At 42.2% G+C, this 12,253-nt stretch overlaps 1 protein-coding gene across 2 annotated transcripts in view; it reads right to left on the reverse strand.

The window, feature by feature from the left end:
* Positions 1-399, reverse strand: part of LOC148101557 (uncharacterized) — a 137,058-nt gene extending 136,659 nt beyond the window's left edge. For both annotated transcript variants that reach the window (XM_087846408.1, XM_087846412.1), the window contains exon 1: positions 382-399. In XM_087846408.1, coding sequence (XP_087702534.1) covers positions 382-399 — 18 coding nt within the window. The remainder of the gene's footprint in view (positions 1-381) is intronic.
* Between the last annotated feature and the right edge of the window lie 11,854 nt (positions 400-12,253).

The raw sequence follows: 12,253 nt of genomic DNA on the forward strand, positions 1-12,253 counted from the left end.
CCACTTTAATTTTGGGTTTTTCTCCTCCTTCCTGTTAAAAGGGAGTTTTTCCTTCCCACTGTCGCCAAAGTGCTTGCTCATAGGAGGTCATATGATTGTTGGGTTTTTCTCTGTATGTATTATTGTAGGATCCACATTACAATACAAAGCACCTTGATGCGACTGTTGTTGTGATTTGGTGCTGTATAAGTAACACTGAATTGAAAATGTAATTAATACTACTACTAATAATAAAGAATAATAATTGCTTGTGACTTCTTAATGGTTGTAAACACAATTTAAAAATACATAATAAAATGCAACACAGTCATATAACAGGTTGGGAGCATCAGAGTTTTAGACGTGACTGATTATTTGGTGAAACTGTGATATTTTCCTCACCTTCTGTGTTGAGCTCATTGTTTCCTCTGTAGTGACTCAGCTGAGTCCAGATGGCTGAAAATGTTCCTCTGCTGCTCCGTCAGACTCTTCTCCTCCTGCTGATCAGCTGGGACACAAAACAGATCTTTGTTAGGCTCCACACTGCACTGAAGAGTCAAAGTGTCTCATATGTTCATCTGACAACACAAAGTACAAATTTCACTCTGATTGCTTGTAGAAATCTTGTGAGACGTGTTGTGCTGCAAAGTGAGGAAACTCTCTCACTCACTTATACTTCAGGAGGAACTTTGTGACATTGGCTCTAATATTCTAAGCAGCCCTTTACTATGACAGGGCCAGAAAGTCCTATTTGAAGGTTTGGGAGAAGGACCATGTTAAAGGTGGATTGGGGTTTATACACTTTGTTATGATACAGGTAAGGCTGTAAGAGCCTGAGAAGGTGTCCTGAATGAACCTCTAAAACCAGTTTTCAGCTAACGACTCTGCTTCAGTCTGGAAACAGCAACTACAAGTTTAAAGACTCCATCAACAATTCACACCCAGCAACAGCCTGAACAGCTCCTCCTGTGGTTTCCACAAACAGGGACAAACCTGTTACTCCCCCACCCAACACTTTCCACACCTTCAGCCCCCCAGTTCCACCCCCCACCCCAACCATTCATAATAACAGGGGCCCACACCTGATCACCACTTCACAAGTCTCTCCAGCCCCCATGGTGCCACTCTCCAAACTCCACCATTCCCCAAAGTTTGATTCTGTTCATCTGGACGTAGCTTTTGCAGTAGGAGAAACGTTTCGTCACTCATCCAAGTGACTTCTTCAGTTTCAGCTGACTGCAGGTTTCCCCAATCTTCAACAGTACATTTACATAATGACTGAAACGAGCACCACTGAAGGAACAATGGGCTGGGAGGTCAGTTATTGACCATTAATATGGAAATTCTCATGAACATTGATCAACAACCACTGATCGCTTACAGCGACTCCCCAACTCTTTGTGAATGGTACTCATGGCCATTGATCAGCAATCTTTGATCATGAGCTTTGATCAGTGGTTTCAGTGCTTTCCTTCCTGCTTTGACTGCAGCTGTGTTTGACACAGGAAGACATTTTTACATTCTTCACGATTATACTTTATTCTTTTTGGGGGAAGTGCAGCTTTAAACTTTCACATGATTCAAGTCAACCCAACAAATCAATCTGAACGATCACAAGTGGGAAAAACTTCTGTAGACAAAATGAAATAAAACCCAACATTCAATCCACAACATGATTAAAAACATTCTTCTTCCAAATCACCAAGAGCTGCACATTAACCACCACAATATATTTTTATTCTCTGTGCTTTCAAATATGAACACTGTTTACTTTCATCTCTGTTTCATTAGTTTTTGTTAACATCTTCCTGTGCATCACTTTACAGCAGCCACACTCATTAAAATGACACTTTGTAGGAGTTCACTTCCTCTCATGTGTTCATCCACAGCAGCTGGACAATAAAGTTTATTGTGACCCTGATACTGCAGCAGATCGCTCTCATCCATTTCCTGTTATCACTTCAAATAGAAATGAGGCTGTAGAGGTTTGGTGCATGCAGAAAAACAGCTGCAGGGACAATGAAAAGACTTTTCTGCTCCAACTTCTCCTAGCATGCTGAGCTAATGATTAGTTGGTGTTTTTCGCCAAACACTCTCTCACTCTTCTCTCAACGTGTTCACAATAAACTGTGAACAGACACCGAGGAGAGCAGCAGAAGACCTCATTCAGGAGCTAAACTCAACATGAACTGAACTCACAGTAAAGTTAGCTCGGTGCTTACCTTTAGATGAGCCCACAAACCGAGAGAAACTCCGTGATGAAGCTGGAACTCTTTCCAAACACAGGAAACAGATCAGGGAGCAGAGACCCACGTGGTTCACGCTGATCTCAGCTACGATCCAGGAGACAAGGGTGGGCAGATCGATGCAGATATCGATCCAAACGTTTATTAAGTTTGTTTTATCATCCAAATTCACGATTTTACTCCTTAGGATGAAACGGTAACTCCGTCTGCGTAAACTGTGTCCAGCATGTGATCCCGGAACAGACTTCTTCTTCTTTGTATTGTTTATTGGCGGTTGTAAAACACCAAAATGGTGCATTACCGCCACTAACTGGTGTGGAGTGAAACGTCGACACCCAAATCCTCCCTAAATGTATACTCTGTTTTAAAAACTGGAATAAGTCCTGACAACTTTCACTTCTTGAACCCTTTTGCAGTAAATTTACGTTTTGAACAGCGGGCGTGTCAACATTATCCCCCTATTCAGCTTCTCGGCGACTCAAAGGTTTTACAGTCACCAATAGTAGTGTTCAAATCAATATGTCCAAATCTTATTCTAGATATGACCACCTCCTCTCTCCTACTCCTTCCTGTGCTTCTCATTTCTCCTACCCTCCTTAAATTTTTTTACAACCATCGTCCCCTCCGTTCTTCCTCCCACTGTTTTTGTCATGTTTCCTTTATTTCTTGCCTTATTATACTCGTTATCTCTGTCTGACAGAAGTTAATAGCCGGGTCAGTTAACCCATATTTTGTGGCTTTCTTCACAACTCTGTCGTTTCATTTCCTCTGACTCCATAGTGAGCTGGAATCCATAAAAAGCCAACTATAAGTCCCATCATGTGTATTTTGTTAAATGTTTGCTGAACCTCTGTTAGTACATCTGCTCTACTTTCTGAGCGGCTACACTATAAACTGTCCAATGAAGAGCTTCAGTCTGAACAAATGCCTGATTGTAACGGTCACATGTCTTCTACCCACTGAACAGCTGACAGTACTGGAAGCATTTCTCCAGTGTGTACTGACGGTCCACCATTGATCCTTTTCAGGGACAACAAATGCTACCCCGGTTTGACTGGCTGTATTCTTTGATGCATCTGTATATATTTGTACATAATTATAATACTGATCATTGTAAGTCTGTACTGTATGTAAGTTTAAATTAAATTCCCCATTCCTGTTCTTCTTTTCGTGTAATGTGAAATCTACTGTGGCATCAGTAGATTTGGCTCAAGCAGATCCCAGGAACAACATTGGAGATCGGAGCGCAGTCCTAGGAACAGCTAGGATGCACAGGAAGTATATGAAAATCTGGTTGTATAAAAGTTACATTTTTGTAGTGGTTGTGTTGTTAGGCTTTGGGTATTTGCATATGGTTTTTAAAAAATTAATATAATCTTTGTAAAAACTGCTCGTAAACTAGCTTGTATGGTGGGTCCTGTGATTTTTCATGTATTGTCGCTAACATACAGCTGATTTTGATTTTTAGAATTAACCTTTTTGTGATATGCTTTGGTACCAAAGAGCAAATGGCTCAATTGATTAAAATCAGGCAATAACAATCACCTCTTCACTGGGGTGAAGAATCCAGCCACTGTGGCATGGAGGTACAAGAATAAATCCATTTACACATCATATTGATATGGGTACAGTTTATTAACCCTCGTGCTGTACAGAACCTGTGGTGTCCAGATTGTAGATGGATTTAGGGATAGATATTTGATGGCACCTGTGTGTGCCGCTTGCCATCAGCTGTTATCTGCTTTGTTTTTGCTAGCTTTGTTTACATCTGTTTTCTTCAAAAATGTCTGTACACTTCTGGTTTATGACTTCCAATCGCTACTAAATATCAGAGCCACTGTTGTAGAGCAATCCCGACTGGCCCAAGGACGTGAAGATTTTCATATCCCACCTGTGTTCGAGACTGTACCACTGTTCCTCCGGTGCGATCCACAATGCCATCCCACCAGGAAGAAATGTCAAAGAAGGCGAGGGAAACGGGGCAGTGTATTGGTAAAATTCAAAAATTGCATGGCTGCTTCACCGACAGCTAATTCTTACGCTCTCCTGAACAAATTTGCCCCGGATATCAAGTTGTTCATCTCCGGGCGATCCCTGGAATTGGTGCACCTATTGGAATTGGCCAGCAACCCTGTGTTAGCTAGATTGGCTGTGGTTAATGCGAGGTGGTAAAAAAAATAAAACCTTTACTTTGAATGACTTCTTCACCACTCGTCGCTTTAATTGTCTTCTGGTGACGGAAACTTGGCTAAACTTGGGTGAGTTAAGCTCGCTTTCGGAAGTTGTCCCTCCAGGCTGTGAATATCTGAAGTCGCCATGGACTACTGGCCAGGCTGGAGGGCTCGCCATAGTTAATAAAACTATTTCAACTGTCAGCATTGGAATGGTTTCAATCTTACCTGTCTAACCAAAGTTCTTCTGCTAGATTAGGGGATACATGTTCCTCAAAACCCTCAATTTTTTGCGGGGTCCCCCAGGGGTCCATTCTTGGCACAGTTCTCTTTCAATTTATATCCTCTCTTTAACGGCAACCTTCGATCCTTCTTTGCCGTTTCTGCAGGACGTAAAGTTTCTGACTCGTGCTCTTGTTAAGTAGCTTGGATGCCTTCCGGTAGCAAAAACGAGGCGAAGGAAAAAAGGGGCAAAACATTTATTTTCAATACAAATCGAAAGGTACAAAACAAATGCCTCTGGTGGGAGCTCCGTTTACATTCCCTTTATGTTACAACAAAAAATAACATTAAAACGGCGACGGTCAGAAAACTGTTGCTCCACGTCCTGCTTGCTTACCTAACCTTTTACCCACACCCCTCTGCATGTGGGCCAAATAAACACTCCCTTTATGACATCTATCAACACTTTACAACAACGACAGACTAACAAAGCAGGATTAATTTATGGAGCACAGACTATTACATTATAACATAAAATGTTCAAGATTATAATAGAAACTTAAAGATTATGACAAATACTTAAATATGGCATGATGTAACTGAGTAAAATATTGGCCTGGACTTGGCTCCAACACTCTCTATGCGCTCAATTTTTAAAAAAACCTGGCATCTCACACCATTGTTATGCAGACAACTCACAGATTTACCTGCCACTGAAACATAAATCTGTGAGTCCTTTGAAGGGATTGCTGGATTGTTTGGAGGATGTTAAGGCGTGGATGGCTTTAAACCTTCTCAGCTTAAATGAACAGAAAACAGAGTGTTTGGTCCCTGTGACCACTATGACTTTGGCCCCTTAGGAATTTATTTTGAAAAAGCCCTTGCGAGGAACCTAGGAGTGAGTTTTGATAGTAATCTAACATTTGATAAACATATTAATGCCGTCATCAAGACCAGTTTCTTTCATCTTCAGCTACTTGCAAAGTGAAGCCATTTCTCTGTTTTACAGACTTTGAGATAGCTATCCATGCCTTCATTTCATCTCACCTCGACTTATGTAATAGTCTTTACTCTGGTGTTAGTCTGTCATCAGCTAGCCGACTGCAGCTAGTCCAAACGCTGCAGCACAGTTACTAACTGGCACATGGAACTACTTTGAACACCGGCGCCCCCGTGCGTGGCATCCTGTTACAGCAGCTCCGCTCATTCTCAGCTTCTTTCTTATCTCCTCTTTACTTTTGCCAATTTTTTTTGTATCTAAAGTTTCAGCTGTTAGATTCTGCAGTCATGGACTACCGTTTTGTGCTAGTCTTGGTTGTTGCTAGTCATGGACCAGTTGTTGGAGAGGTATTCCAGTATAAAAATAATAATAAGCACAACTGGAATGTTTTGCTGCTGTCATAATTTTTATTATAGATTAAGTGCAGGAGTTTTTAGGTGTGGATAATTACATAATAGTTTATTGCAATAGCAAGTTGTGCCTTGTTCTCAGATGGACACCAAGTGGAGAGTGATAGATGAGATGAGGGGATGTCATATACTGGCATGAATTCAAAATTCTGCTCCTCACATACAAGGTCTTAAATAATCAGGCCCCGTCTTATCTTAATGACCTCGTTTTACCATATCACCTTATTAGAGCACTTTGCTCTCGCTCTGCAGGCCTACTTGTTGTTCCTAGAGTATTAAAAGTAGAATGGGAGGGAGACCCTTCAGTTTTCAGGCCCCTCTTCTGTGGAACCAGCTTCCAGTTTGGATTCGGGAGACAGACACTATCTCTACTTTCAGTTCTGTTCTAGGATGCCCTCTGGACCTAGTAGAGGTGGTGAGTGACAGGAGAATGGTGGCTAAGCTGTCATCCCTGTTGGACAACATCTCCCACCCCATGCAGGAGACTCTGACAGCACTGAGCAGCTCCTTCAGTGGCTGCAGCACCTACGATGTGGGACGGAGAGATGTCGCAGGTCTTTCCTCCCCACTGCTGTCAGACTCCACAAGAAAGACTTCAACTGACCAAGCACACACATCCACACATATGCAATACTCTTTCTGGCATCGTTGTATTATATTCAATTCTATATAGCATTTGTAGTCTATTTTATTCGATTGTATGTAGTATATTATTTCATTCTATTCTATTGTGTACAGTATCTTATAGATATATTATTCCAGTGTTTTTTCTCAAAATTTTCTATGCAACTTTGCACTGTCCACTGCTGTAACAAAACAAATTTCCCACACATAGGATTAATAAAGGTTATCTTATTTTATGCAACCAAGACTAAAGGTCTGGCCTCTCTTATCTGGAAACAAAATTAACAAAATTTATTGAAAAACCTGTGGCAAAAATTCATTTTCATTTTGTTTTGTGAAGCTACAAACTGATGAACTAGATTACTGGTAGAATGATGTATAGAATGATTTAGAATGATGTTTTTTTCTACAGTTGACAGGCTAACAAACCCTCCTGTGTCAGTGGCAGCTGAACTTCATTTGGCCATGACCTGCAATGACTTTGCCAAATTCTTCACAGAAAAAATCCAAAAGATACCGAAACCGCTCTGACCAAAGTGTTCAATGACATATTTTCTGTGGCTTTCCTCAACTCTGCCTCTACTACTAGCTTTGACTGCTCCAAACATCATACGGTTGACGACATCACTAATTCTTTGCTATCCATGTGTTCTTCCATCCTTGATACTGTAGCACCGATCAAAATTAAATCTCCTAGAACTAATTCTCAACGTTGGTTTAATGATTCTTCGCGTGCCCTGTGGCGTGTATGCCGCCAAGCTGAGAGGAAATGGAAGAAAGATAATCTCCAGGTATTCTTTGATACTTTGCGTTCTAGCCGCCTGGAGTTTCAAATTGCTGCTAAACGTGCTAAAGCAGCCTTTTTTTCTGATATTATTGTGACCAATGGCCATAACGCTCGATTGCTATTTAAAATCTTTAATTCAGTGGTTAATCCCTGCCCTGATATGCTGATGGTCCCATCCTCAGCTCTCTGTGACCAATTTCTAAAATACTTTACTGATAAAATTCTATCTCTCAAATCCTTACTCCCCCTAGTGGTGAGCCCTGCTCTCACTGGAGAATGTGCTTCAGCTTTTCATCAGTTTGAGCCAGTGTCATTCTGTACACTTAAGTAAATTGTCAAGGAACTGAAAATGACTAGTTCTGCATATGAACCTCTTCCGTCTCGCATTGTGAAGGATGGCATTGATGTAATTGGGCCCAGTATTGGTATGGTGAAGTCTGGAGAGGCCTCAGAACCATCTCAGGCCACAAACATCAGAACTCTCTGCCTGGGAGGGATGTGAGGTGGGCAAATGAACTGCATCATTTCTTCAACAGATTTTATTCATCCATGAGGCAGTCTCCAACATCGGCTGCAGACTCACCCACCCCCACTGTTGCTGTTCCACCTCTGACACCTCCGACACTTCACACCTCCTCTATTCACCCGGCTCACTCCTCCCCACCCCCAACAACAGCATCCAATACACAATCAACACAAGGCTCCAGCCTGTCTCTCTCAACCACCCAGGTTAGGAGGGAACTGAGGAGGATTAATGGCAGGAAGGCAGCGGGCCCAGATGGCATCAGCTCAAGGGCCGTCAGGTCCTGCACGGACCAACTGTGTGGGGTGATCGAGCACCTCTTCAACCTGAGGCTGGGAAGAGTCCCACAGCTCTGGAAAACCTGTGTTGTTCCAGTGCCAAAGACTTCACGCCCCAAGGACCCCAACAGCTAGTGGCTCTGACATCCCACCTGATGAAGACCCTGGAGCGGTTGGTCCTGGCTCAGTTTCTGCACCTTGTGAGCTCATCACTGGACCCACTTCAGTTTGCCTACCAGCCTGGCATTGGAGCGGATGATGCCGTCATCCACCTCCTACATCGTTCCCTCGCGCACCTGGAGACCACTGGGAGCACTGTGAGAATCATGTTCTTTGATTTCTCCAGTGCCTTCAACACTATTCTTCCCTCGGTTCTGAAGGACAAGCTGGAGAACTCTGGTGTGGACCATCACCTCACTACCTGGATTTTGGACTACCTCACCGACCGACCACAGTATGTGAGAACTCAGGGCTGTGTGTCAGACAGGGTCGTCTGCAGTACGGGGGCCCCACAGGGAACGGTTCTGGCTCCGTTCCTCTTCACCATCTACACTGCAGATTTCTCCCACGACTCCACCCAGTGCTTCCTGCAGAAGTTCTCTGATGACTCTGCAATAGTCGGCCTCATCACTGATGGGGATGACAAGGAGTACAGAGGACTGACTCAAGACTTTGTGGACTGGTGCCAGCTGAACTACCTCCAGATCAATGCCAGTAAAACCAAGGAGCTGGTGATAGACTTCCGCAGGCCCAAGCATCCTCCACTGCAACCACTGAACATCCAAGGTATGGACATTGAGGCTGTGGACAGCTACAGGTACCTTGGTGTTCATCTGAACAACAAACTGGACTGGACACATAACTCAGACGCCCTCTACAGGAAAGGGCAGAGCAGGCTGTACCTGCTGCGGAGACTCAGGTCATTTGGAGTGGAGGGCCCACTCCTGAAGACCTCCTATGACTCTGTGGTGGCCTCAGCCATCTTTTACGGTGTGGCCTGCTGGGGCGGCAGCATCTCTGCTGGGGACAGGAAGAGACTGAACAGGCCGATCCGAAGGGCCAGCTCTGTTCTGGGATGCCCTCTGGACCCAGTGGAGATGGTGAGTGACAGGAGAATGGTGGCTAAGCTGTCATCCCTGTTGGACAACATCTCCCACTCCATGCATGAGACTCTGACAGCACTGTGCAGCTCCTTCAGTGGGAGACTGCAGCACCCACGGTGTGGGACGGAGAGATTTCGCAGGTCTTTCCTCCCCACTGCTGTCAGACTCCACAATAAAGACTTTTGCAGCTGATCAAACACACACATGTGCAATAAGACTGCTATATGTGCAATTCTTGTGCAATTCTTCTTCTGACGAAGTTGTATTTTTGTATTTCTATTTTATTCTATTGTATATATTATTCTATTTTATTCTATTGTATATAGTATTTTATTTTATTCTATTGTATTTTATTGCATTCCAGTGTTTTCTCATTTCTGCTACATAACTTTGCACTTTTGCTGTAACAAAACAAATTTCCCACCTGTGGGACTAATAAAGGTCATCTTATCTTATTCTGTTTTTAATGAACTTATCATTGTCTTCTGGCTATGTTCCCTCTGTTTTTAAACATGCTATAGTGCAACCTGTTCTTTAAAAAAAGGTGTCTTCATCATTGTGATTTCGTTAATTATAGGCCAATATCCAAACTTCCGTTCCTCTCCAAAATCCTAGAGAAGATAGTTCTCTCGCAACTCCAGGCTTACCTGGATGCACATGACATCTGTGTTAAATTTCAATCTGGTTTTAAACTACGCCACATCACTGAAACAGCTTTGCTGAGAGTCCTTAATGATCTTCTCTTAATTACTGATTCAGGGCATTCTGCTGTATTAGTCTTATTGGATTTGTCCTCAGCCTTTGATATGTACACAGTCCGAATGGTATTTCCTTATTTTCTTTCCACTGTGTTCCTCTTAATGATGAACTACAAATTTACCCTAAATTACTAAAATATCAATATTTTAATATGAGAATCGATTCTAGAACATAAGTTACTGGTATAAGGAATCAATATTTCAGTATTGATCCACACATCACTAATAATGACTTATTATGGCTCCTTTAAGTTCGATAGTTGCTATGTCCTCTGCCTCATATAATTAGGAGGTGGTGTGTAGGAGCCATTTTTCTTATTTCCCTGTCTTTATCACCACTAGAGGGTTGCATTTCATTTTATGTACTGGTTATGACAGAGGTAGGCACGGGGTTATTTAAGGTCAAGGGTAATTCTGTCCAGATGTTGCTGATGAGAAGGGGCAAACCATTTCCTACTGTGCTTAGTCTAGTTACTTGTTGTCTGTGTTTAAATGAAAATTTAAATGGACATTGCAATTTAGGACCCCTTAGGACCCCTCCTTGATTCAGAGTCTTTCCCTTTTCACGTAAATGGCCTCCTTGACTCTGGTCTCAAACCGGCGTTCCTACCTGTCCAGGATGTGTACCTGTGTTCCTGGAGGACAGGCGGGTCCCTGGACCAGTCCACAGCTGAACACCGTACTTGGGTTCAACTTCCAGTGAAACTGAGGCCACAGCTCAGGACAATAGAAGATTGAAAATTGCTGCCTGGTCTAATGGGTCTCAATCTCTGCAACGTTCAGCTTTCAGAATTTGTCTTAAACAGCATAAAAGCATGGATCCATCCCACCTTGTATGATGAAAACGTTGATGAACTTTGAGCAAATGAAACCACAACTTTAAAAAATGAATTCCCAAAATTAATTGTTTCGACATCTTAAACACAAAATCATAAGTTTTAATACCTACAGCAAGTTTAAGGAAAAATAAAAGATTTTAAAAATCTTTCAACCTTTTTTCTCAAATATAAAACAGCAGATGGCACTTACATGCATCTTTTATGGAATTGTCCAAAAATATCTAAATTCTCTGCATCAACAAGAAAATGAACTTGATACTAAACTTTAAGATCTGTAAACATCCGGGTCAATTCTTACCACGGTTGCTGTCTCTGAATAAAAATCTGGACAAAAGAGATCCACGTTATTAAATAAGCTTATGTTTAATGTCAGGAGATGTGTTATTGAACTGGATTACGGAGCAGCCCCCCTACTGTAACTCAGTGTTACAAGGAAATTTTTCATAACTTTCAGGTCAGATTTTTAATAAGCTGCAGGAACCTTGTTCAGTGTGAGTGGAGAACAGCCAAGTCTCCTCCTCTGATAAACCTCCATCTGTGCCACTGAAAACAGTTCATCTGACTGTGACTGTAAACATGTTTCCATTTGTCACTTCAGTCTTTACTCTGAAATACAGGAAATGAAATCACAGCTCAAACTTCTTCATCCAACTGCTGGAATAAAGCGAACCACTCGACATGAACACTGAAGCAGAACAGTTTAGAAAGCTTAAAATGAGACTAGGGAACCATTTTCATTCATAGTTGCCTCATCAGATCTTTACAGGAGATTCACTCTGAACTCTGTGGAGCCTGATCTCAAGGGTTTTAAGTCTGACCCTGAAACCAGAAGAGGATCTTTCTGTCTCTTCAGATTCACTGTGATGGGAGTGATTCCAGCCCTGAGTGATCACACTGATGCCGTGGTGGCGATCTTTTTTTTTTTTGTTTTAATCTTAAGTGCACGCAAACCAGTAAACAAATTAAAACAAATACTGTTGATAAACTATAATACAAAAATAGTTGTCAGTGCAACACCAAAACATAAAAGTCTGTCATAATCACTTCTTGGAGTTTGTCAGAATTAGTGAGTTTTTGTTTGTCCACCCGCCTCTTGAGGATTGACCACAAATTATCAATGGGATTAAGATTCCAGGCCATGGACCCAAAATTTCAACGTTTTGGTCTCCGAGCCACTTAGTTATCACTTTTGCCTTATGGCACGGCGCTCCATTGTGCTGGAAAATAATTCCAATAATTCTTCACCAAACTGTTGTTGGATTTTTGGAAGACGTTGCTGTTGGAGGCTGTTTTGGTACCAGTCTTTATTCATG

The sequence above is a fragment of the Neolamprologus brichardi genome, chromosome 9 (genome assembly GCF_056152115.1).
Source record: "Neolamprologus brichardi isolate AB-2024 chromosome 9, ASM5615211v1, whole genome shotgun sequence".
NCBI classification, from domain to species: domain Eukaryota; kingdom Metazoa; phylum Chordata; class Actinopteri; order Cichliformes; family Cichlidae; genus Neolamprologus; species Neolamprologus brichardi.